Genomic DNA, 25,634 nt, shown 5'->3' on the forward strand with positions numbered 1-25,634 from the left:
AAACGACCTGCTTTAACCACGCACGAGCGCAGGCAGCACGCGAGCCCATGATACAAGTTCACGCTTGGTCACACCGCCCACGAGACCCACACAAAGAGATTTCAATTATCGCTTTGTTTTCCAACAGGCTTTTGGTGTTGATTTAAGCTGCCCAAACAAATAATTACGGCCTTATCTCTATCACGCAGCAGCATTAGCTGCAATTCATCATTTTTAGCTTCTTTGTTTCACATGTTGTGTATATATGGACAAATAAAGAAGAAATTCAGCCGTTCACGTTTCTCAGGACACTGGCATCACAAGATGCTCTTGCCAACTCGGTGGAGACGGGCATTTGGTTACATCTGGTCTCAACTAGAACAAAAATATAATCTGCAAAGAACTGTTCCCTGCAGGAAAGAGAAATGCATGTGCATTTTTAACAGCTTCTGGAAACGAGACTATCAGATCCGGAGCGCTTGAGGTACAGAAGTGATGCTCAATGAGAGAGCATGTGGACGTGGAAAGCGCTGCCCCAAGCTCACGCTGAGACACCTCTAAAGCAGGGTGGAGAAGCCAGCCTGGAGGGAGCTGAGCCCCCAGGACCCCAAACCCCCTGCTCCTCCAAGGTGAGGAGGAGCCAGGCAGCACCGTTGTGCTCCAGCACCCGGCCGGGCACCAGGACCAACAGCTGGCTAACAGCGGGCTGCAGTTGCCACGACAGAGCTGCCGGAACACCGCATCGGCCAAAGGGAGGGAAGGGTCCACGTCAGCACCAGAACCGCAACTTACAGCGTTCAGGCCTTTTCCACGAGTCCCTTACCCACACCCCTTCCTACAGCCGCTCTAACGCCCGAACTCCCCTCCTGCTTCTCCCGCCGCGCAGAGAGGCAAATCCATCTCCGGGCCAGGCGCTTTTCTTCCCCTGCCCAACCTCTGGGCAGGAGACCCCCCACCAAGCTTCAAGCAGCTTGGTTAAGCAGCTGCAGACCAGAGCCGGTGCCCCCGGCAGCCAGAGCTCCGGAGGAGCCGTGCACCTGCCCCAGGTTTTGCCGGGCGGCAGGGAGGAACCCTGACACGGGCAGTACGAAATCTCACCCGCCATCGATCTCATCCGGAGAGCCAGGACAGAGGCAACCATAAGTCACGCGCAATCACTAGATAAGACTCGACAGGTTATGCCAGAGCTCTGCCAAGACACATCACGGAGATGATTATGAAGTTAATTCTCGACGCCGTCGCGCGCGCGTTGTACATACATTGTAAGCAATAGCCATAGCTCTTGTTTAAACAACGGGACGTGCCAGGACGTCTGATCGATCACACAATAGCAGAGCTCGGGAGCAGCGCTAAGCGCGTGGCAGCAGGCCAAGAGGCTGAGTGACTTCACCTGGAGAAGCCAGCAACAACCTCCCTGGAAGGAGTCGTGCGTCTCGCACCCCGACCGGCAGCGGGGGGAGTGCCAGGCTGGGCACCACGCCACCCAGGCGATCACCGGCCCTCGCCAAGGGGCGCGGGGATGGCGAGCGCGTGGCGGCAGGGACGGTGCCCGGCTGCCTTGGGGTGATGTGAGTTCACCAGCGATCCCCGAGCATAGCCGCTGCTCAGGCTGCCCCGTGTGCCGGACTGGCACCGCTGGCGTGAGCGGCAGCCAGGCTCTGCCCCTCCAGCTCCCCCAGCCGTAAATCCGGCTTCTTGTCAACACTGGCATCTTCGCACAGCTTTTGTACCAGGGTACGTACAAGCACTGACAAACAGGACACAGAAACGTTGACGCTTCTACACGCTCGGGAAGCGCTTATGGAAGGAAGTGCAGCATTAAACGAGGTGCCACAGTTACAGGCACCCGTCGAGCACACGGTACCCTTCAATTCCTAACGCGGCACTGCAAACGAAAGGCACGAGACGCAAGTCAATCGGACACTAAATGACACACAACGAGCAATCTCCAGTGGTGGCACCAGCTTTCGTTGCCTGCAGCACACTGTTCCTCCGAGATGCAAATGAGATCTGGTTTGCAGCGAGATGCAGCTCCCAGTAATCAGCCCGGGTCTGAAGCAGGCTCTGGCGAACGCAGAGTCATAACCAGTACGAAGCGTCTCCTTTCAGCTGCGATCCAAATTCCCCAGCGATGGGGAAACAAAGACTCGCACTTGCCCTTGACCAATGCACGAAAGCTCGGGCCGGTTCAATTCACCGGCTTACACCGGACCCGGTGGCTCGACTGCCATGCGAGGGGTCGGTGCCAGACCCCCACTTCGAGCAGAACAAGAGGATTTGACCACTCCTGCAGGCAGCCACAAGCCTGTTGAACCGTGCAAACCACAGGTACGGCTCGGCCACGACGACTTATGGTTGCAGAGTTGCCTACAGTGGAAAGACCCAGAACAGACAACGGAGGCTCCAGAAAGGAATATTAAACACTGCAGAAATAAAAGGTATTGCTCAAGAGAAAACATAACAAGGCTGAAACCCAGCATGGTGCAGCCTTCAGATGAAATGGAGATGAGCTGCGAAAGAATCGCTCCCTCCGAAGGGAATTTCTGGCTTTTTAAGGAGGGAGGGCGCACCCGGCCTCACCGAACAGCCGGGGCCGGTGGGCACCAGGGCAGGGTGGGACACGGTCCAGGGCCGCTCTCCGGCACCAGCGCGGCAGCATGCGGGAGCCCTCCTCTGTCTGACCCTGCCACGGACTACAGCACCCGCACGGACCCTGCCATGGCTACCGACAGAGCCACATCAACCCACAGTGCCCTGCCGGGAGAGCCCGGCTCGGCACCCATCGCCCCGCTGGGGAGGGTCCCCACACACAGCCGCAGCCCCAGGTCAGACCGCGCTCGGTGCCGAGGGCACCAGGCTGGCAGGGCAGGTTGCCAAGCAGGGCAGGAGGGTGTAAAGCAGGAGGATGGGAGTGTGGGCAGAGGCGGGAGCCCCTGGGAACTCAGTGAGGCAGAGGGACCCCCCACCTCTCCCCCAACCGTGCGTGGGGTCCTGACGCACCCAGCCTTCTCGCACGGCCCGTGTCTGGGTACCGTGTGGTTACACTGGAATTTCAGTTTCCAGTTAAAAATAACACCAGTTTCTAGCCCTCCAAGGTGCAGAAAAACGCGACCTCTAAAAATTCAGAAACTGAAAGGCAAAGCAAATGAGTCCCAAATTTGTCTACGCTATAAACGTCAATTTCTTTTTGAAAGAAATGAATGTTTTTGATGAATGTTTTCTTGAATGCCTGCTTTTGGCAGTGCTGCCATCTGTGAAAAATCTCTGCCACGCTTGCTATTAAGATTTCATTTCCAAGAGGAGTCCGGAGCTGCCTCAATAAATGGTTAAGAGACTGTCAGGAGTCCAAGGGGCAGCAGCTTGTTTACCACAAGCGGCTTCTGTCACCAAGTAAAGCACCTTTGACTGATAAGCTTATAGCCCGCCAGACCACATGCGGCTTCCTCCACAACCCTCTAACAAGCAGCGTTTTCAGAAGCACTTTAGCTATGTCGGGCACTTAGGAACCTAATCCCTATCGACTCTGAATGAGATTTATATCCCTGAATGGCTAGCTCACTTGTGAGTGAGGTCCCCGGGTCACGTAGAGCCTTGCAGAGATTTCCCCCCACGTCCCCGCGTCGTTTATTAGCCTTTTAACACCGTCCATGGACACAAAGCACGGTGCGAGCCCCAGCCACGTGCCCAGCGCCGGCCCTCGGGTGTGCCGTAGCAGCCCCCGGCACCAGGAGCTACCAAAAGCCGTCGGAAGGGGCTGAGGACACATCCAACAGCCCCAGCCTGCGCTGTGCCCATCGGCCTGGTATTCTGGAGGGGCAGAGCCCCTGCGGACGGTCCTGGGGCAGCAGAAAGCAGCCCCACCACTCTTTACGGCCGCCAACTGCTGGGTGCAGAGCCCACGGCACAGCGGGCACCCATGCCGCAGCGGGAGCAGCACGGCACAGGCTGGCGCTCCGAGGAGCCCTCCCGCAGCACGTTAGCACCGAGGCTCCACGGCTTCTGAAATGGAGTCCCGAAATGGCTGGTGTATTTGTAGATCTCGTGCATGACTAAATCAAGAGGAACAATAAGATCTTTTTCCAGATTCGGCAAACATCAGTATAATAAAAAAAATTAATTATATGCTTGAACACATGCACCAGAGCAATGCCCTGTATTTTCTCCTAATTGTTCTCCAAGCCTTGCAGAGCCATATTTAAATAAAAATGAAGCAGTTATTTAAACCGCAATTAAAGATGGAGCAATTTATTTTTAAACTAGAGCTACCGTCAGCAGAGCAGGAAGGGGAGCGGCGCAGGGACTGTGCCCAGCGCCGCGCAGGGCAGATGCCGCCGTCCCCCGAGGCCATGCGGCCGTGTGCTCCGCACGAAGGCTGCAGGGCTGCGCTCCTTTCCTTCTAACCGGCGCCCACCACCACAACCCCAGGGTCTCCACCCCACCCAGCCCTGCGAGCCCCTGCGGAGCTCGCCCGGGGACCGCAGCCCTCCCCAGCCGAGCAAGGTGACCATCGGGCAGCATCCCACGCCAGGAGTGGGGAGCATCCTCTATGGCAAAAGGCTGCCGCTGCACTGCCGGGAGGGGGCTGGGGAGGGAGGAAGAGAAGCAACCACAACAAAAACCCACCCTCTCTTTCCCTAAGACAGCAGAATTTATCAGCCTGCAGCCCTTCACATCTGTCTCCTCATACAAAATGAAAGAGGCTTTGAAAACCAGAGGAGATGAAATAAAGCCGTCTGTGTTGGGAAGCTGGCATCTCTGCCACTGTCACTGTCACCATGGCAGGAATAATGACCGCGATTGTTTCTGCATCTGTGTGTGCGCAGGGAGGAGGGGGGAGGAAAACGCACACCCGCACCTCCACCACCACCGCCCTCCCCACCGACAAGTGTCCCAGCCCTGCTCCTGCCCGCTCGGCGTGAGCCGGCCAGGCACGTGCCGGCCTCCCCGGCGGATGCACCAGCCACGACGGCACCACGCGGTGATGACTTCAGCTCTGCCACGCACGGCGCTGACCCCTCTCCCTCCGCAGCCCAGCACAAGGCCCCAGGGGCAGGTGGCTGGAGCTCAGAAGAACAGAAGATCTGACCTGCATGGCTTTCACATCACTTGGCTTTGCTGTAGCAATTACTGCCATGCCACCCTGGCAGGCACAGCTCCCCACGGAGACTTTGGGAGAGCAGGACCGGAGTCGGCACCGTCTTCACTCCATGAGATGACAATTAAAAATGAGGGATAAAGGGGAAAAAAAAGACACAGGCAGGGTGGAGAACCCGAACGCACCAGCAAACAGCTGGGGAGGCGAACACCCTCCCTCCAAACCCCTTTCTCAGAGCTGGCTTAGGCATTTTCAAAGGGATCTTGGTGCTTTCCAAGCCCATCTCGCTGGCAGCCGAGCGCTCCAGGCAGAGGGCTGGCTCCCCAGGATCCCTTTGGCAAGGTGGCCTGTGGTGAGCACGGGCCACAGCACCCGTGAGCCCCAGCCAGGCTGCAGCCCCCATGCCCACCGTCCTGCCTGGCGTGCAGAGCGGCGATCACGGTGCCAGTTTGTGCCGCTCCAGTACCTGCCAAACTCACAGCCCAGAGGGTTTCAGCTCTCCCCCAGCAGGAAGGTCTTTAAAATGCATGAGAGCAGTACAATTTAGCAGACACCTTCTGAACGGGGGGACCAGACCATAGCCCTGGTTATTCAGCAAGGACCTCTCCTGTAAGTGCAGCTACGTGGGCAGCCAGGAGCAGCAGTGCGTTGGGCAAGGGGCAGAGGGCACACAGAGCGCCCACAGAGCGCCAGATTTCATCACGCAGCTCAGCTCTGCGGCTCCCTGCGCCCCTTAACCTTTTCCGAGGGCTCTCAGCAGAGAAGCCTCTCGTGAGGATACTCAGCGCATGGTCCAAGGGTCCCCAGGCTCCTCCGAGCAAGCCCAGCCGAGAAGGCAGAGAACCTGGCACCACGAGAGGTTGATGAGCCCCCAACTGCACCCTTGACCCCTCCTGCCCAGGTCACTCCCCTTCCCTGCGTGGCACCAGAAGTGTGCTTCGGAGGACTCTTCTCTTGTTCCCAACTTCCTTGCAATCTCCTGCAAAATCACAACTTGCAATTCCGAGTGCAACTGGAACAATCTACCCCGGTGCCCGGAGCCACCCTGGGACTCTGCTCCTGCAGAGGAGCAAGCGGAGCACGCAGCGGACGCTCACCACCCTTCGCTCTCTGGTGCTTCCCAGGGGTCTGAGCTCGTTTCCTTCCATGCACCAATTTACTGCAGGGACGCAGCAAGACCTCCCTGGCACTCATCGCCCCTCTCACCTCTGCCACGGGGGAGCCCGACACAGATCCCAATCCCTCGGCAGCTCAGGCGGAGTTGGGGCCATGTGCAACGTAGGAAATGAATCTGCTGCTGGGTCTGGGGTAAGACGCCAGGCAGAGATTCACAGCCCACCCGCCTCTGCTCCAAGCACTCAGCCATCCACCCCACCCTCTACGCACCATTCGTCCCTTTCCCGCAGCGGGGACGAAGATCTACGCTTACAGGTACACAAGGGACGGCAGCTCCCAGAGCGGCTGCTGCTCTGCATGTCACGCCTCGGAGCTCGCCGTGCCCTATTTGGCTCACGCTCCATCACCCTGCAGGGCTCAGAGCCGGGGCGGGACAGCAGGTGGGACTGGGACGCCACGCGTGAGACCAACAGCACCTTCCCTTCCCAAACCCCTCCGCGTCCCTTCTCCTCCGCCGTGCGGAGAAAGCAGCCCCAGGCTTCCTCGCCCTCATCTCGGACGAAGCGCTTCCCTCCGGCAGGAGCTGCGACGGCACAGCAAAGGCAGCAAACGGCCGGAGCTCGGGATGGCCCGAGCCTGGGCGGTCTCAGGCCATTCTCCACTCGAGACCTGCTGCGTGGGCGACGAGGTGCCCCGTGGCACGGGGCAGCCGGACCCCCACTCAGCCCTGCCCGCCCACGCCGCTGCCCGGGGCGGCTCGGCGGGGGCAGGCGCAGCGGCAGGGCGCTCGCCTCGCCGTTCGCGGGCATTTTATTTACTTGTTGTAGTGGCTGCGTTTGGCGCGAGCGCGAGATCGTCTCCGACGTGACTCTGCATTATCAGGGCTGTAATGAGTCCTTGTTAAAGCGGATTTGATGGAATAATTATATTCCAAAAAAACCTGCGGGGAAGCGCTCTCCCCTCTTAAAGGGCAGGATCATCAAACGCTCTCGCCACATTATTTGCAGTCACACCTTCTGCTGCATCTGCTCCTTTTAAAATCTCTAACTCCAATCTGATCTGAATATATAAATCTGAATTATCACAGCAAAAGGAGATGTGCTCACACCTTTTTTTATCTGTTGCCATGGCGATTAGATAAAATTCACGCCAAGTCTCTGGGGAAGGATGAAATGATTTCAGACAGAATCTCACCCCACTTGGTGAGAATAACGCCTGGAGCTACTTCCCTCTGTAACAGGTCTGGGCACATGTCGCAGCCAGAGAGGGTGGCAAGGGCTGGGGGAGAAGCCAGGACACCTTTAGAGATCTCGGGATCGACAGGGGAAAAGGTTTTGCAGCAGCCCCAGACAGGGGAGGGGAGGACAACGCTCGTTTAAATCACATCAGGCTGCTCCGTGCTGCGAGTCGACCCATCCCAAGCAGAAGCCGCAAAATTTAATTGAAAAGGCCAATTCCTGGTCAGCCTTTTGCCCCACGGTCACAGCTTTTGTCTCCGAGCTGTCCGTGCAGATCGCTCCGTGCGTGCGCCAGGAGGGAGCGGGGCAAGGGGCGGCAGCGGCCGGGCCCCCTCCCCTCCTGGGAAGCAGCGGGCGGCAGGCGGCCACCAGCCCCGCGCTCCGCCGCAGGGGACACGGGGGACAGCGCAGCAGCGCGGGTGGCCTCGCACCCGACACGCTCGGACCCGCCTGCTGCCACGCACCCGGCTTCAAACCAGCGGGGTTATTCCGCATCCAGGCGAGACCAAATGAAAACGCCAACAGCCGGTACCCGTCCTCGGTAACTGCGCTCCTGTCCCCAAACCATCTCAACGAAGATGGACGCACAAACAAGGACTGCCTTTCGCCTCGCCGTGTTTATTCCGTCCCAGTTTCCAGCTTTTCCCCAGTAACAGGAGGCTGACGTCCCCCAGCACAAGCCTATTGACAAGAGGGCAATACTGCATTACCCAGGTCCTGGCTCTTCTGCCCCTTGGACGGCCGGCACGCAGCGCCCCGGCGGGGAGGGAACGCCGCACCCATAGCCCCTCACTGGCGTTCCATCGCCGGTCGCCTCGTGCTGCGTCCCCACGCTCACCACGTCTCCAGACGGATGGCAGCGGAATTTGTGTACGGTCACACTTGAGATATTTTAGAGAAGAACGTAACGGGTGGCAGACGCTGCAAGGCGCACAGGAGGAAGAGCACACGTCTTCGGGACAAACGGCCACTTTTAACCACGAGAAAGCTGCTGCGGTTTTATTTCCCACACCCCTTAACAACCGCCGAGATGAGTTTAGGAATTGTGCAAACCAACTCAGGCACTGCAGAGGATGGGACAGAAAGTGCTTCTCAGGGCAAATTAATTTCCTCTCTGAACCATCACAAACAGATTAGCTTAGATATTTTCGAAAATCCTAAAAGGACACTGTTCAATCAAGAACACACTCTGAACCACATCTAAAATTCCACAGAACTCAATTTTTTTTCAGTTCCACCCTTCCAGCAAGCTTTATGTTTCGCTTTCCAGAGAAAGGACTTTGTGGATGCCCAATGACTAAGAACATCCAAGTATCCACAGCCCTCAAAGCACACGTAATAGGGTTGCTGAGAAGAGCAGCACCCTTAGAAACGCCTGTGCCTTGAGAAATGCTGTATTTAGATTTTTTCCAACACAATCTATCAAGTATATGACACTGAAGCATCAAAGGTCAGCTCAGCTCGGGGCTTGCCAGTCCAGTAATGCTCACTGCCTCCAAATCATGGCTTTTCTGTGCTGCCCTTGTGAGCCACAGGCTGCCAATACACTGGGCAGGACGGGCCCGACACACCATCGGCTCTCCCCTGCAGCTGACGTGACGCCGTTACACCCGTGAGGACATGGCTGTTGTTCTCTGGGACACCACGAGAGCCGCCCCTGCCCCATTCCGCCTGGGTACGTCCACATCACCGAGTGGCTGAGGAACGGCTTGGGCACGAGCGAACTGGCACGCACGTGCTTGCAGGGTCACAACAGCCAAGCAACGCTCAAACGAATCCATTGTGACCACAGAGGAGGGGCTGACAACAGCTCCAAAATCCATTCTTTCCAGTGTCTCCAGTAGCTCCCCACATCGCGTGTGCTTTGTACGCTGCAGCTGGACACACGCTCCAAAGGTGCCCACGTATGTTGGATCCACACTGGCACGGCTGTCGCAGGGACCTCTCGTTGCTGACACGTGTCAGTGCTGTGAATTTCCATTTCTGTGCCACAGCCACCACGGCATGGTGACCACAGCAGCTTCAGTCATGCACGTGACACAGTTCCTCCAAGACAAACCCAAACCATGCACGTGCGTGCAGGACTCTTCACAACACCCAGGCTGGTGGGAGTGCTTTAAAAATAAAAAAACCCTGTTTACCACGTTGAGTCTTTAAACCAGTCTGTAGCAGGGGCTTCTTCCCCTTTCCCCATGGAAAAGGGAGAGGGCTCTGTAAAACGTTCTGCTCAGCCACAGTCCTCCCATCCTCCTCCCTTGCTCTCCCCCCAAGCACACATCGAGATTCACCACTAGCCACAGAGTCTGAAATGGTAGCCTGGGTGCCAAGCGCGATCCTGTACACAGTCCCCGGTCCCGTAAGCGCCGCTGCTCCGCTCCCAGCGAGCACCAGCCCACCTGAGACAGCACGGTCCCGCGAGCGCTGCTGCAGGTTCGCGGCGCGGCTGAGAAGGAAAGGCAAGATTGATTTTGATGTGAGCACCGGCAAAGCAAATGGGTTTTTGAAAACCCTATAATTTCTCTGCAACCCTTGACTTCACTAAACACACATTTTTAGACTGCAGCACAGTTAGGTAGGCATTAAACAAAAATGAGCTGCACTAATGATGATTTGTGTGCGGGATAACCTTCCATAAAGAATTCATCTTTGATTCCAGGGTAGCTTACAGCGTTGCCAAGTTAACCAAACAACACGACTCGCCACCAAAACCCCCCACCGCAGCAGGGCCACGCAGATGGAGCACTTCCCCACCATCGCTTTGAGATCTCTGCCAGGACGGACCCAGCTGGTGCTCCGGGACAGACACGCTCGCCGGGAACTCCACTGCAAGGGCAGCCCTCTCGGGCCGGCAGGAGCAGCAGCGACCTGAGCGACAGGCCCCGGCACCCGCGGCTCCCCGTGCCGCGCAGGGCACCACTGCTGCCCGCGTCCCGCCGCGCCGGCCTGTCCCCCAGCAGCAGGACACCCCTGGGGACAGAGGGCTTCGTGTAGGCAGCTCTGGGTAAAGCGGACGGCTCTCCGGCAGGGCCTTGGGCCGGCGAGCGTGGCTGATGGGGTCCTTCACCCGCCAGCAAGCCGCCACCAAAAGAGCAGCACGGCTCGTCTGAAAAGAGGCGGCTCAGAGGCCCAGCAGCGGAGAGTGGGAGCCCCGTAATCCCAATTAGGCATGAAAAGAACCTGAGAAAAGCCCACAAAGGGCCACCCAGCCCACCTACGGAGCCGGGGCCTGAGCTCGCGAGAAGAGCAGCCCCGGAGGGAACGCTCGCTCCCCCAGCTCCGAGCTACAACACGCTCCGGTTTGGTGGGGGAAGAGCAGGGAGGCGAAGGAAAGCGGGTATTTGCTGCGAAAACAGCCACTTCAAGAGAGTTCTCTGGCACAGAGAGGTCAGACGGAGACGTCTCCCACTCCTGCGCGTCAGGAGCGACCGTCTCCCGGTGCACTGCACCTGCAGGCGAGGCGCAGCTCCCACCGGGAGCACCGGAGGAAAGCTCTGGGAAAAGCGGCAAGTTCGGCACGCCGCAGCGAGGACGGACCGCCCCGTCACACCGCCAGCCGTAAGCGCGGCTGGGACCCGCTCCTGGCAGAGCCGCGGTGCTTCCGCACGCCGGTGCCTTCCGCCGTGCCCGCGCAACTGCTTCGTCTCGCAGCTCAGAACGCGCAGCCGCGGCGGGCAGGAGCTACGGCCCCAGCACCACGTCTCGGCTTTTCCCAGCCTTCGTGCCGTTCACTCTGAACCGCGGGACCCCCCTCCTCCTCTCCTCGTCTTCCTCACTCAGAATCAGGACAGAAGCAGAGGTTCACCAGAGGTCACGACAAACGCCTGTTTTTGGTAACAGCAAAGCCAATTTTAGCTCTAACAGAAGCATGATAAAAAAAAATAAGCTTCAGGCAGATACTATATTTGTAATCCAACGGCAAAACATGTTTGCTTGTGTTGACTCTGCACTGTAACACAATTTATATGTTCTGTCTTTAGGGTAATTATTGCTTTAGAATGTTAAAATCGTTCCACTCTAATTAAATCATCATATTAAAAAATCCACTGCCACAGCAAACTCGAGAACAAGTCTAGTTAAGATCACGCAAGTGTGCGGGTGCTCGGCTGACAAACTTGCTGTGGAGCAAACGAGCCGCGCTCTGCGGGCAAGGAGCACGGGCACCACTCTGCTCCGTCCCGCGGAACCCCGGTGAACGACCACCGCCTTTCCAGAAAGTGCTGGGCTGTGCTGAGTCAGCAGATTAGCCACTCTCAAGACACACAGGCCACCAGCACAAGCCACCACAGCCCTCAGGAGAATCAGTCATCTCCCTCTAGGTGAAGCACTTTGCTCCTCAAGCTCCTTAAGCAAGAACCATCCCTGCCAGAGGGATTAGAGCAAACCACCTCTTGTGCTCAGTCAGCGGAGGCCCCGGTAGGTGCCAGGCTCGTGCCCCGCTCCTGGTGGCATCTGCCCTCCTGCACCTGCTCCCCATGGCACTGCTGGCATAGCCACACTGAGCCCTGGAGGAGCATCGGGACTTACTGACCTGTGAGCAAATATCAAGTACAGAGCATCCACTTCGGGCAAAATCCTTTAATTCTCTCTGGATCCCCCTGGGGAAAGCGGTATTGATTGCTTTACTACTAGCTTACACACGCTGCGCAGGGCAGCCAGCGCTGCCATCAATACCGGCTCCGAGGAGGGAGCCAAAAGGTCACCCCGGCACACGAGGACACGGCGCTGGCCCCATGCTGCGCCCAGCACCTGCCCACAGCCCCCGCGCTGCTTCAAAGCCTGCGACGAGCCAGGTAGGAGCAGGGGAGCCAGAGCCCGCAGCACCAACACAGCTCGGCAAGCAGCTTGCCCAGTTCCTCCCCTCCCCGCTGAGCTGCACAGCCATGCCTGGGGGTCGTGTCTCATCGTTTCAGAGGCTCTCTGCTCCCACAGGAACCCGAGGCACTCTGCACCTCCCAAAAAACCATGAGGAACCACCCAGGGCAAAACACTCAGAGCTGCCGAGCCCATGCGCAGCGACGGGCGCTGCTGTCCCTCCCCACAGACCCCAGTACAGCAAGGCCAGTAACGAGTGGGACACGTCCCAGGCTACGGGGCAGACGCGTGGCACAGGGAGGCCAAGCAGCTTCTAGGTGCCAGCACGGGGAAGAGGCGCTCCTGCTGAGTTCCTTTCCCCGTGGCGGAAACAGCTGTGAAAACTTCCAAGAGAAGTTGGAATATTTACTTGTGCATCCTCCTGACAACACAAAAACCAGCTCTGACTGCAGGATCCCGGACACGGACAGCACGGGCAGACTTTTCCTGCTGTCCCGACCCCAGTGGCCGGGTACCCGAAGCGAGGTGGCTTGCAGGCGCGTGGCAGAAGCCAGGACGGGGCGCGCAGGCTGTCGAGCTTACAGCCAACATCCGTCAGCCCAGAATACACAGAGTACCAACCACAGCACCAAGGAGACCCTAAACACAGCACATCTGCTGCCACTGCCAGCATCTTCCTGTACGAAGCTGCGAGATAGTCACCAATAAAAGCCTTTCTTGGGCAGCGCAGCCACGGGCGATAATCCACAAAAAGACCCTCCACGACGGAGGTGCACACACGGCAAAGCAGGTCAGATTTTCCGAAAGAATGGTGGCTCCTCTCTTACCTGGGACAATAGAAACGGTGTCTTTCTCCCAGGACACAACACTAACGTATTCCTGCACTGAAGAGGGGATGAGGCACTTGAAAACAGCCACGTTTCCACGCATCGACCTTTGGTCCTCCACCCGAACGGTGTACGGTTCCCTGAAAACTGTAGAGAAAAGCAGATGGTTGGTAGCATGACAGTGCTGGAAGAAAACACACTTCCTTTTGCTTTAATCCCACGTTTCCCAAACAAACCAACCCACCCAGCAACAAACTGCTTCCATCCAGAACGCGTGGCCCCCCTTCCCGGGGAAGGACATGGTTCTCCTTTGGAGCCCACAGCCTGGCATGCACAGGGGATGCCCAGCCCAGCTCCTGCTGCTGGGACCCTGCAAGTGTCCCCTCCTAAACCCACCGGAGGAATATTTAGGGCAGCAGATGGCCACTTTCCAAGCCATGCCACAGTGGGAGCCACAAGCTGCCCCCACCACGTGCCTGGTTCCTCAGGCAGATGCACGTCCCTTTGACAGCTCCGCGCTGCTCCCTGGGCTGGCGACAAGGAACCCCCAGGGCCACGACGCTCCAGCAGCACTCACTAGGTCAGCTGGATCCACCCCAGCCTCTTCAGAAAGGCAAAGACATCACCAGTCCCACTACCATGTCCTCCTGCAGTTTAAGTACAAAACGCAGCGTGTGCAAGTGCCTCCTTACTGTGACAATAATCGTGCCCTGCAGGACATGGGCACCTGGGCATCACTATTGTGAGACAGACACACGCTCGCTTCGTCACATAAGGACAGCCCTCGCCAGAACAAAAGCAGCTCAGCAGGTCCCCTAAGACAGAACTCCTTCGCAGCCCCAAAAGCGAGATGTGCTCCCTGAGCAGAAAGCACCCGCTGGCGCGCGTGGCACACCTCGCGCGGACGAGTGAGCAGCATGAGTGTGATGGCATTTCTGCCGTGATTTCCCAGGCGGTCAGGGCACCCTGCTCTGTGGGAAGAGGTCGGGACAGAAGCAAGGGACATCCCAGGCTCCACCCCGGGGTGCTCGGCGGCATGTCCTGGCAGACTCTGCACACTGGCTGCCTGGCAGAGACCAGCAGCTGCCATAAACCAGTCAGTTCCGAGCCGCAGTGGCTGCTCCACCTTCACAGCTCTGCCGCAGCTCAGCCGCCCTCCCGGCGGGGGGAAGGCAGGGAAGAGGGTTCGGAGTGGCCTCCGGCTCACTCCCATTATCTCCCGGTGCCTCAGTGGGGAGGACGAGGGCTGGCACCGCGAGGACACAGGGAGAAGCCACCACGGAAAGGGAGCCCAGAGCCAAAGCAGGTTAGCTGGGAAAAGCCTCCCTAATCACACAGAGCAGGAGGTTTATTCGTGGGCTTTAAAGGCCAGCGGGGACCAGGAGGAGCATCCAGCCCAATCTCCTGCACGCTCACCGCTGCCGCAACTGCCCCAGCCCCGAGCGGACCGCGTGCATGGGCACCCGTGCTCGCCCCTGTGCCAGCCTCTGCAGCCGCGGCTCCTGGCCCTTTGCTGCCCCTGGGAGTCATTCCCGCAAGAGGAACGTACGGCCACAACCAGCACACTGAAAGTTTCCCATTGACTAGAAAGATTCGCTCCAACAGCTTTTCCAAAGTTTCCAGAGATTTTTCCAATCCCTCCTATTTTCAACCGCGTTTCATTTATTTGCTGTCTTCACACAGCTCTAATTGGCTTTACTTGGTGCGTTGCCATCACAAAGCGCTGGAGAGCCACTGCGACGCGAGACACCGGGAGGAAGCAGGAGCGGGGGAATGTTTCACAACCGTTTCCAAACGCCGTAAAGCCGAAGAGCTTCGTGCTGCCGCAGCTGGGACCATGCTGGTGGCCCTGGCAGCCCTGCGCGTGGGCCCCGCCACGGACGCACGCCTCCCGCTCGCTGCACCTGCTCCGGGACTGGGGAGGCTGGGCTCCCAGGCCAAACCACACCGACCAGAGGGTGCGTTCAACCCATACGGGGAGAAAGCCAGGACTCAGCTCTGGCACTGACTACCTCTGACCCCAAGGAAGTCCCCAGCACTTGGGAGAAGGGCAAAGCAAAGGCTGCCCATGCAGCGGGAAGGCAAGGAGCAGGACAAGCTTTGTGCCCTGCAGCACATCCAGAGCGCCCACCCTCCGGAGAGCCAGAGCCCTGGGCACGCACAACCCCACCACCTTCACACCCCCTGCCAGGAGAGTCTGCAGAACTCCCCGGCATCAAGCCACGTCGAGCCCAGGGTCACCAGCACCACTGGGGCCATCACTGTCCTCTCAGAAGCACGAGCCGTCCCCGTGCTGCCAATCGCCTGTGGCACAGCACGGAGTCAGCCGGGGTGCCACAGCCCTCGCCGCCACACAGGACATGGCCACGTTGCCCCGCTCACCCTTCTGCTCCCTGGGCTGCTGGCAGGCACCCGCCGGCCACGGCCCTCTCCTCTGCCCAGCCGCCCCACGGGAAGCCCAGCCGCTGGTCCTGGCACGAGCAGGGCAACAGCTCCACACCACAGGGCCACATCGACTGCACCCCGTGTGTTGCCACCCCTCCCTCACCGAGCTGTGGTTTATAGGTAACCTGAGAGTGTCGGTAAATAATTCGCTCTGCGGAAGGGGGTTAGTACCAATTTACTCTGCAGTACAAGGTATTAAAATAAAAAACCCTGTAGTCACTTCTGTCGCGTTCCCTCTGCTAGCCCCACTTTTAATAGGTTACATAATGAAGCCATTCCTGGGCTATTAGCCCTCCTCAGCCTGGTCAATAATTTACTATAATGGCTTTTGGAATCAGCTCTTTGCCATATTCCTCCTTTTTTCTTTGCTTAATAAGCCTTGGCAGGCACAGCGGGCAGGCTCGAGGAGGGCTGTGGGACATGGCAGGGGTCTCCCCACCACGGGCAGAGGTGGTCCGGCCCCTCCCGCAGCCATGAACAGCCCCCGTGCGTGGCTGGGTGCGACCATACCGCTGCAAACGGGGAGCACCGCTCCTGCCGCGAGGCTGCAGCCGCACCACGGCCTCCGGGCACTCGCTGGAGACCCCCACGCTGCGCGTCCCTGCCCTGCTGCCACCCCAGCCCCACCGCAGCCACCGCAGGGCCCGAGGTGCGGAGCTGGCTCTCAGTCGGGGCAGGACGCTGCTCCGCACACGCATTCGGCAGCCCTGCCTGCCCAGCGCCCTGCCCTCCCCGCTCTCCGGCGCGCAGTGCCAATCCATCCCCTCGCAACAGGCCGAGGCAGCTGCCCTGCTTCTGCGCTCTGCTGCCCAGCGGGCAGCAGCAGCGCCCACCCGGCAGCACCTCGCCGCAGGGCTGCCGGAGCAGCCCAGGATGCGGGCAGAGCGGCACAGCATGGCGCTCGGTCCCATTGCTCCGCGCAGGACGGTGATGGCATGCAGCTGGCAGCAGGACTGCCCGCTCCCGTCCCCACTCAAAGCACCCGGCTCTGCAGGTCGGACAGCAGCACGGCTGACCTGATGCCAGTGTGCTGCCCATCAGCAGCGTTACCATCCCATGGCAGGGGTGTGCTCGACGGGCCAACTGGCCAGCCACGAAGAAGACCAGAGAAAAGCCAGCGCCTCGTCCCAACCCCAGTGCCCACAGAGAGCTCTTACCTGCTTTAACACGGATATTTGGGCTCCTGATTTTGCCAGCCGAGTTCTCCGCGGTGCAGAAGTAGTCGTTGTCGTGGATAAAGCTATTGAAGGCTGATGGCGAGAAGGGGTAGAGCTGCAAAGTCCCATTGGCATGGACATGCCGGATGTGGGGCACATCGTAGATGTCGTCGCCTGTGGCCAGGTACCACCGAAGGACGGCGCTGGGTGACCCTGCTGCCGGGCAGGGGATCACCACCCCCACTGTGCTGGAGAAGGTGACCTGCTGGATAGAGTCGTTCACAAAGTAGAGGCTGGTTCCAACATCTTCGGCATGTGCTGCGGAGAGAGCAGAGGCCACAACAGTGGGGGGTTACTGCAGAAGTCATGGATCCCCACCGGCACAGCTGCCCCAGAGCCCAGTACCCGGCCCCCGCACACGGCAAAGCGGAGCAAGGGAGCGGAGGAGCATCAGCACATGGGCTGGAAGCATAAAGGCCACCTTCACAGGCCAGTGCTCTTGCTGGCAGCATGGATCAGGGATCTCAGGCACCCAACCAGGACAATCAGGGGCTGTGCAAGCAAGGAAGGGTACCCAGGGTACCCTCCTCAAGGCCTCCCCAGGCGGCCGTAGGTGCCCAGGTGGCTCCGAGCACGTGGTCCGACCGTGCCTCAGCACCCACGGGCCTGAGGACATCCATGTACAACAGCAAACCAACGCCGTTTCTCCTGCAAACCCCAACGAGCGCTGCAGAAAAGCACTTCCGTTCTTCAAAACGAGGGAAGGGACCTCTTCACCCAACTCCTCCAGTCTCTCCTTCCCACTCTCCAGGACCACGAGTTCCCCCTTCTCAACCAAAGCAAGCGTGATTGCCTATAAATAAGGATGAGGAGGCCCCCAGTCACTTAGATCCGCTTTCTTTTTTTAGCCGCGCTCTTCCCACGTGGGCGGAAGGACAGGGCTATAGCAAGCGGCCCTCGGCGGGTGTATTAATAGCTCCGGCTGAGAACTGCTTGTGGTGCCGCAGAGCCAATAAGCAGATCACTACCGTGCCGTCGGTTCAAAACGAGTCACGGGGGACCCTCCGTGACCTCAATTCCTTAACTTGGGGAGGAGGGGACAGGAGCAGGGGGGAGAAGGAAAGCCTCCTCCGTACGGGCAGCCTTGCCTCGGCTCTGAGGGCGAGCGCACCGCGGCTGCTCGCTCGAGGAAAGGCTGCCTGAGCATCGCTGGCCACCGCCGCTTGCACGTCCCCGTGCACCTTCCTCCAGCTCCCGGCGGTGCTGAGCACATGCCTCTCCTGGCACGGCACGGGGCCAGCCTGCTCCACATCATCCACGACCGGGCCGAGATGGAAAACCCCAAAACACCTCCCCACTTCCCAGAGCACAGTTCTCTCCATCCTTCCCCCAGCTGGACGGACAACCTGGCACCTCTTTCAGCACCCACGAAATCACAGGCTAGAGCACCTGCTTCTTGCTCTTTGTGTACTCTGCACCAGATCAACGGCAATGTTCCCTCCTTTGCCCCCTCAGAGCCGGCCCATGCCAGGGCAGTGCCCAACAAACCCAGCCTCATATCGGATTAGCTGACCAGCAAGGTCCAGCGCTGCCACCACACACAAATCAACAGATTCAGAGGTCAAGAAACCATCTCCGTATCTCCCCACACGCCAGCAAGTTTGGTTCCTTGTGCCCATGCACAGGTGGAAGTAGACAAAAGCCGTTTGCTTCTCCCCCCTCACTGACAAGCGCCAGGAGAACAACGGAGCAGAGCAAAGCTGTCCAGCCGAGCCGCCCGCGCAGCGGTGCCAGGCTCTGCAGGGCCACGGGGCCACCACCGTCACCTTGTGACATCTCCGGGCTGGTTTGTCATCATGAACCAGCATTTCCCTTGACCGGAACAGCACGGGGCTTCTCCCAAACACGCCAAAGAGGAAAACGCGCGCTTGCAGACAGGGAAAGGACAACAAAGCGCACGCGAGTGGCAGCAGAAGATGGCTGGGTCCAGGGCGTGCACGGCGCGCAGCAAAGCCACCCTTTGCCCATCCGCCGCCTTTGGAGCAGGGACACCCCGCTGTGCCCCGTCACCCAACCACTCGGCCCCAGACCCTGACCAACATCTCCACCCCAGATCCCAGACCGTGGCTTGAGAAGGCTCCGGCCACAATAAACATCGGAGAGCAGCCACGGCCTGGGAGGGAAATATCATCTTCCCGGGCAGCGCCCAGGAAAGTTGAGAGATGGATGGGTGAGGGGCTGGGGTGATGAGTGGAAAAATACCTCATAAACAGAGAAATTCAGGTTACCCGTAAAGCTTTTTCAGGTCAAAGGGAGAAACGGATTTTTAATAGAAAATGGAAGTTATGGGATTGGCAATAGTTATGTGACAGACGCATAGAGTTAAATCCACATAATCTCCTTTACCATTTAGCATTGAGCACCATCCTAATTCCATGTTTCATAAAACTGCCTCCAAATCACTGAGAGAGATTAAAAATTTAGAAATAGCCCTGCAATATTTTTAAACCAGAAATCACTGCTCACATCTGGTCAGATGCGCTGACCCTAACCTAAATACCGAGGGCATTAATGCACACGAACCTGAGAGGAGGAGGCTGGAGGAGCCAAAACGGACCCGTTCCTGCCGGGGGAAAGGCGGCGGCGCAGGCGCGCAGCGCCGGCCCTGGAGACCAGCCCGCCGGGAGCTGGAAGCCGCGCAGAGCCCAGCGGGTGGCCGGACGCTGTCTAGCTCGCTCTGAAAGGCGTGTGTTTTAAGTTATCAGAGCGCAATCTTCTTAAATTGTTGTAAATTACAACCTAGAGGTATTGAAATATTAATATCTCTATCTGAGCTGGGAGAAGCGAGTCATTTTGCCATCATCCCTTAGGAATATTTACTCATCTCGATCGCTGGACTTTCCAAACTCCGATACGTTCAGCGCACAGCCGAGCTCGGCACCGCAAAGCTCTGCGCTGCACGGAAAGCCCTCGTTCGCTCCGGCGAGTGGCTGTAAAGCCATCCCGGGGCTGTCCCCAAGCCACGTCTCTCTGGAAGAGGCAGCTCGACGCAGGTGCGAGCCCTGCACGAGCGCAGACGCGCCGCTACCTCCCCGGCGAACGCCCGGTGACGCAACCCATCCTCTCCTGCCCACCTCGCGGGGAAGAGCCCATCCTGTGCCACGGTGCAGGGTTGGGACGGTGCTCAGACAACGACCAGCTTGGTGCCAGCACAAGCAGGGATGTTTCTCCTGAGCCGAGAAGCATTTTCTGCCCTGATGCACATACACCATCTGCGTTATCGAGCTGCCGGCTCGGGACCCCACAGCCGGTCCTGTGCCCACCCAAACCCAGCAGGATTCACGAGGCTGAGCAACAGCATCAGCAGCTGGGTGGAAACCCGACAGAGATGGGAAAAGGCTAAACAAGGTGTGTCCTGAGGGTGCACACGTGTGTCCTGAGGGTTGCCCTGGGCATGGGCAACCCAGCCCTGACGGACACCATTCCTCAGGGGTGGCAGAGCCCGTGACCGCCCCAGTACTGCTTTACAAAAGAGTGGCCACCGGACGCTTGACACGTTGCCACGACCAGGCGAGTCACTGGCATTCAAAAGGAGGTTTCACAGCTCCTCAGAAAGGGCAGGCACTAGACTCGGGGTCAGCTTACCCTGCGGGCAGCACCCTTCCCAAGACCTCCCTCTGGGCCCTGGTGGTCTGACCACCCGGGTGCCCCCCAGCCTTCCTTCCACGAGCCCGGGTGAGGCGGTGCTGAGGCACCCCCAGCACAAAGCCCACCCACAGGCCACAAAGGGACTGTAGGATCTACCCAGGCTTCTCCAGCCACCAGCTGTAAGGGGCCGCAGGGATGCTGGGAAGAACAGCAGGCTAATCACCACCTCGCCACTCATTTATTATCCTCATTAAGGGTGTTTGACACCTGCCCTGTTCAAGGAGAAAGTGAACTGAAGCTTGGCACGCACTGCAGGCTGGGAATTACAGGTAGGTGGCAAGTCCTAATCTCTCCTCTCTACTGCCTTAAGGTACGGCAGTAATTCCATCACACCCCGCCTGCACCCTTGGAACGCTGGAGCAGTCTCTGGCCGTCCCTGGAAGGAGCTTCCTTCAAGCCTCCATCTTCAGGACGCTTTTAATAGCCCTTCTCCTAACGAAGGGAGCGACCTTGGAGCTGACAGAGCGAGAAGAGACATCTCCGAGCACCCCAGCAGGGACTGGGAGAGGAGGCGACAAACGCAAGGACCCTCTCGCGCAGGGCACAAGAGGGGCACACACCCTGCCAGGAGTGCGGCACAGCCACACCAGCTGCCGCCCTGCTGCACTGGATCTCCAGCCCAAAGGGTTAAAGCCGTGACTTTGCTGCAACCCCCAGGGTCTGGTCTCAGGGGGTGGAAATAGTGCCACAAAACCCCGAGCACAGCCTGGGGCGTTCAGCTGGTGCCCAGCACAGCCACAGCCATGGCAAGCTCCTGCCACAGCACCTTCCCTGAGCACAGCCACAGCCATGGCAAGCTCCTGCCACAGCACCTTCCCTGAGCACAGCCACAGCCATGGCAAGCTCCTGCCACAGCACCTTCCCTGCCCCGGCGTCGCGTTCCGGCCGCCGGTGGAGTCTCACCCGTGCGGCACAGTCCCTCCGACCTGAGCGCCGCGGTCAGTCCTGACACACAGCTGCCGTCACCGCGAACCAAAGCCGGAGTGGAGGAGAACGCTGCGGTCCTCTGCGGGTGAGGGCACCGCTCGAACGGGCTCGGAGCGCGCCAGCCGCCTGCTCCTTAGTGCATCTGCATGGAAATTAAGGCCTGAGCCACCTCCAGCTATTACGACAGCACCCAGGCTGAGGCTGTAACTCTTGCCTGGAAAAAAAAAAGCACTCCCCGCTGATTTGCCTGGCCCCTGAACCTCCCACATCAGCCTGCTGGAAGTACCAGTCTCACCACCCCGTGAACACAGGGGGCTGACCTAGGGCACAAGATCCCCCAGCCCTGCACCACCTCCCGAGCCCCCCAACCAGCCCGAGCTCCCTCCAGGGCCCTCTGCTCCAGGGGGGGTAAGGAATGAGCCCAGGGACCACAGGTGACAGCCTCACCCTCCCCCTGCACAGCGGTGCTGAACGCGACGCCTGCAGAGCTGCAGCCGAGTCCCATGGGGACATCTGGTGCCATCATCGAGCCAGGGTGACAGCGAGGTCCCCCCCGGGGAGGCCAGGGCCGAGCCACGCAGGTACGAGGGGTGGGCGAGGGGACGCACATGCCTGCTGCCAGGCTTGCTCCAGAGCTGCCGGTCCATGCCGTCCGGCACGCCAGCTTCACAAGGTGGAGACGATGATTTCCACCACCCGGCCGACGGGTACGAGAAACGAGTGGAACGGATCAGTAGAGCGAGCTCGGAGACCCCGCTCGCCTTCTGCCTTTCCCCTCGCAGCCACGCCGGCTCCCTTCCCTCTCGGAGAGGAGCTCGCACGGCCCTTTCCGAGAGGCAGCAGCTGGGGCGGGCAGCAAGCGCCAGCAAGAGTCGGGAAATGGATTTCCTCGCTGTTTGGTACGGCTCTGCTGGCAGATGATGGCGGCAACACGCAGATTGTACGCGGTGGGGTTTATTTCCTAAGGATCGACACGCAGGGAAAGGGTAACTCGCAAAATCATCGTTATGTAAAAACACGTAGCCGGCTCTAATCTAGATTTCAAAGACAAGAAACACTCTGCACCCAAGCCTGCCACTGCATGAGCCTCCCAGTAAAACACGCCTCGGAACGCCTGCAACGACCGAGCACCTTCCTCCTCTGAGCCCTCCGAGGAAGTCGCACTCATTAGCGGTCTGCTTATTTGGGTGTGAGGTGACTTCACGTCATGCCAGGCACAGCCCAGACCTCACGGGCTGCCATGCCAGAAGAATCCCTGCCACAAAGAGCCACTTCCAGTTTTATTCTTGCACTCAGCTCGACAGCTGCTCCTGAGGGGGATGGAGCGCTTCCCACCCATCTCTCCACCCCAGGACCACCTGGGCAGGGAGCAGAGCACCGCAGCAGAAAGGCACCCTGTGCCACAGCTGCCCAGAGCTAAGCCCACGGCTTCCAAGCAGCCGCCATCTCCGGGAAGGGCTGCTCGATAGCGCATCCCTGGCACTCGTGCGAGGCACAGCCTCTTCCTCCGGAGAGCGAACACACCAGGAAACATTAGGGTTGCCTAGATGGATTTTTCTCCTCCAAAGGCAAGAGCATCCCTGAGCCCGTGTCGGGCACATGTAAGGGCTCCAGGCAAGTGGCCATCACAGCTCCCTGTGCTGGGAAATTTTGGCTACCCGCAGGATAAACAAACACCGGGCACGGCGAGGAGTTCAGCACTGCAGGCTTCTCCTCCGTGCATTTAATGAGGTTTCCATGTTTCATTTCAGAGACAAACGAGCGCTGTGCCACACTGGGGGGCCGAGATGGGGAGAGATTAAAAAACACAAGCTGCATAGTTCACTGCACCCAATACAGGAACATAATGTAAATATAATGCCAGTATAAATCAGATGGCAGAGAGATCCAGCAAGAGCACACAGGGAGAAGCTTTCCCAGCTCCAAGCCTCTCAGTTTTGACCAGTACACTCTCCATCACACCGCTCGCCACTCACCTCCCCGCCTCCTCTGCCTGGCTGCTCTGGCTCACGCTGCCAGACCGTCTCTCTGCTCAACTCCCTGTTTGTTCGCTTGCCAACCACCTATTTTTGTTTATTTTATAAGCAGGGGAAGAAACAACCAGCTACAGCCCATCAAGGGATTTCTAAACTTCAGTGGTCCCCTGGATCCAACCTTTATTTGCTTTCAGTTTCAACTCGAGCTCTCGTTCTACAGCAGGAGCACGTTAAAAGGATGTGCTTCGATGCCCAGAAATATTAAGTATCTGAAAGGTCTCTCATGCATTAAGCAATTCATTTTTTTAAATCCTATTATTACAGCGAAACTTCCATTGCATTGCTGTCCCCTCTTCGGAACCGTTTCACTTTAGCGCTTTCCATCGCTGAGACTGTTCAACACCACAGATACATTTTATTTCTTAAAAAAGAGAAAATGAGGCCACGAGGAGTTGTGCTAATGGAGGCTTTTAATTTGCTCTTCTCAGAAGAGATAGCTCTGTGGGAAGAGATCCCTTTTCCAAGAAGCTGGGGCTGAAAACACGCAGAAGCGATAAATCCAACATAGCTCTTTATTATTTTGACTATTGGGGGAAAGAAATTGTAGCGTCCTCCACGGCAATTTGTTTTCGGTTTTGTTTTTTCCCCCCTTTTCGCATAGTAAAAAATGCAAATGTAAGCAAAGCAGATGCTGGCACGTTCAGCTCGGCAGATCCTAAACACAATAGCGATTTTGGGTAAAGCTCCCAAATGCAGTTTTATTCCAGCTCGAATAAAGCAGCTATTCCATAATTAATAATTGATGGAATAATTGATCATCGCCACACGACCGGACAGGATGCCCTATTAAACCTTGGTAAATATTTTTCATCACATTAACATTCAGATAAATGGGTAGTGTAATAGGCAGCAAAAGAAGTCTCGCGTAAGGAGGCAGCTCCATCCCCTTTCTTCCACTTTCCTCATTTCCTAAAATTTCCCTCTCACTGTTCTCAAATGTCAAAAGCGATAATTAGGGCAAGTGTCATTTTACACCCTCCAAGCAGACAATTTTCCAAAAGGTGGGCGCTTCCATCACCGCATCTGCAGATCGGGTCATGTGCACAGAGGTGATTTATTACAAAAACATAATTGAAAATTCCCGCAGAATCGGAAACGGGCAATTCCTTTATGTAACACCGATTGATCGTTGTAACAAGCACACTGTGATTTAACTACCCGTGTTACGTGCAGCTCCTCGGCTTTCTTTAATTGCATCTATAGCAGAGACTCGGTTTGGAGCATTACCTCTACAGATTTGGACAGCACTCACTTAATCTCCAACTTTAATTTAATCTCTAATCTTTAAGCATGTGTCTCCTTGACACACTTGTTTCACCATTCCTCCCCCCGCAAATCTGATTTGTATCACGGCGCTGGGATACACTTAATACAGCATTCCTAGAGGGAAGGACGCGATTTTTAAAGCATCACTGGATCCCGTCTGTCTGACGGGATCAGACTATTGCTCTCAGCAGTCCCGGACAGCGGGGACGCGGAGCACCGCTCCCGGAGCGCCGCTGCGAGCCTCGGTGCCGACCGCCGGCCCCGTCCGTCGGTGCGGTATTTCAGCTCCGTGCACCCCCCGGCGGGCTCCGCCGAGCAGCGGCTCCGGGACTGCTCCGGCCCGGCCCCGCTCCGCGCACCCAGCGCCGCGCTCCGCGCCGCGCCGTCCGGGGCGAGCGCTCCGGGAGCCCGGGCGAGCTCCGGGGGAGCGGCACCGACAGCCCCGCCGCCGGCTGCCCGGCAGGGCGCACCGAGAGCCCCGGCCCCCCCGGAGGGGCGCACCCGGGGCGAACCCGACGCCCAGCGGCCGGTGCCCGGCGCCCCCCCAGCCCCAGGGGCGACGTACCTTTCCGCAAAGAGTACAGCAGGAAAAAAGTTACCAGCCACATGCCATAAAGAGCACCTATGGCCCCGGGCTGCGGCGCAATTGCGGGCGGTGCGGTGCCCCCGGCGTGCCGCGCTCCCTGCGCCGCGCTGCCAGCCCGGGTGAGGTGCCCAGAGCCGAGCTCGCAGCCGCTCCTCCTCCCCTCTCCCGGCGAGTGCGTCGGGAGGGTGGGCCGGGCTCCCGCGCACTCCCCGCCCCCGCGCCCCGCTCCCCGCCGGGGCCGCGCAGGGCTGGGGGGGCGGCGGCCCCCGCCGGGCGAGTCTGCTCCCCCCCGTCCTGCTGCTGCCCCCCGCCCGGCACACGTGCCAGGCCGCCCCTCGGGAGGGTGCGAGCAGGGGCGGTGCTCAGGGACACCCTCGCGCCAGCCCGGTGGGCTCCACCGAGGGGACCCCCGCGCCGGGCTGGCAGCTGGGCACAGGTGCAC

The 25,634-nt window shown here is 58.7% G+C and overlaps 1 protein-coding gene across 2 annotated transcripts in view; it reads right to left on the bottom strand.

Annotated features, from left to right (window-relative positions):
* Positions 1 to 25,214, bottom strand: part of DSCAML1 (DS cell adhesion molecule like 1) — a 100,401-nt gene extending 75,187 nt beyond the window's left edge. For both annotated transcript variants that reach the window (XM_086626770.1, XM_086626769.1), the window contains exons 1-3: positions 25,172 to 25,214; positions 16,670 to 16,987; positions 13,068 to 13,214 (exon numbers count right to left, since the gene is read on the bottom strand). In XM_086626770.1, coding sequence (XP_086482896.1) covers positions 13,068 to 13,214; positions 16,670 to 16,987; positions 25,172 to 25,214 — 508 coding nt within the window. The remainder of the gene's footprint in view (positions 1 to 13,067; positions 13,215 to 16,669; positions 16,988 to 25,171) is intronic.
* Between the last annotated feature and the right edge of the window lie 420 nt (positions 25,215 to 25,634).

Source organism: Tauraco erythrolophus, chromosome 26 (genome assembly GCF_009769465.1).
Source record: "Tauraco erythrolophus isolate bTauEry1 chromosome 26, bTauEry1.pri, whole genome shotgun sequence".
NCBI lineage: Eukaryota > Metazoa > Chordata > Aves > Musophagiformes > Musophagidae > Tauraco > Tauraco erythrolophus.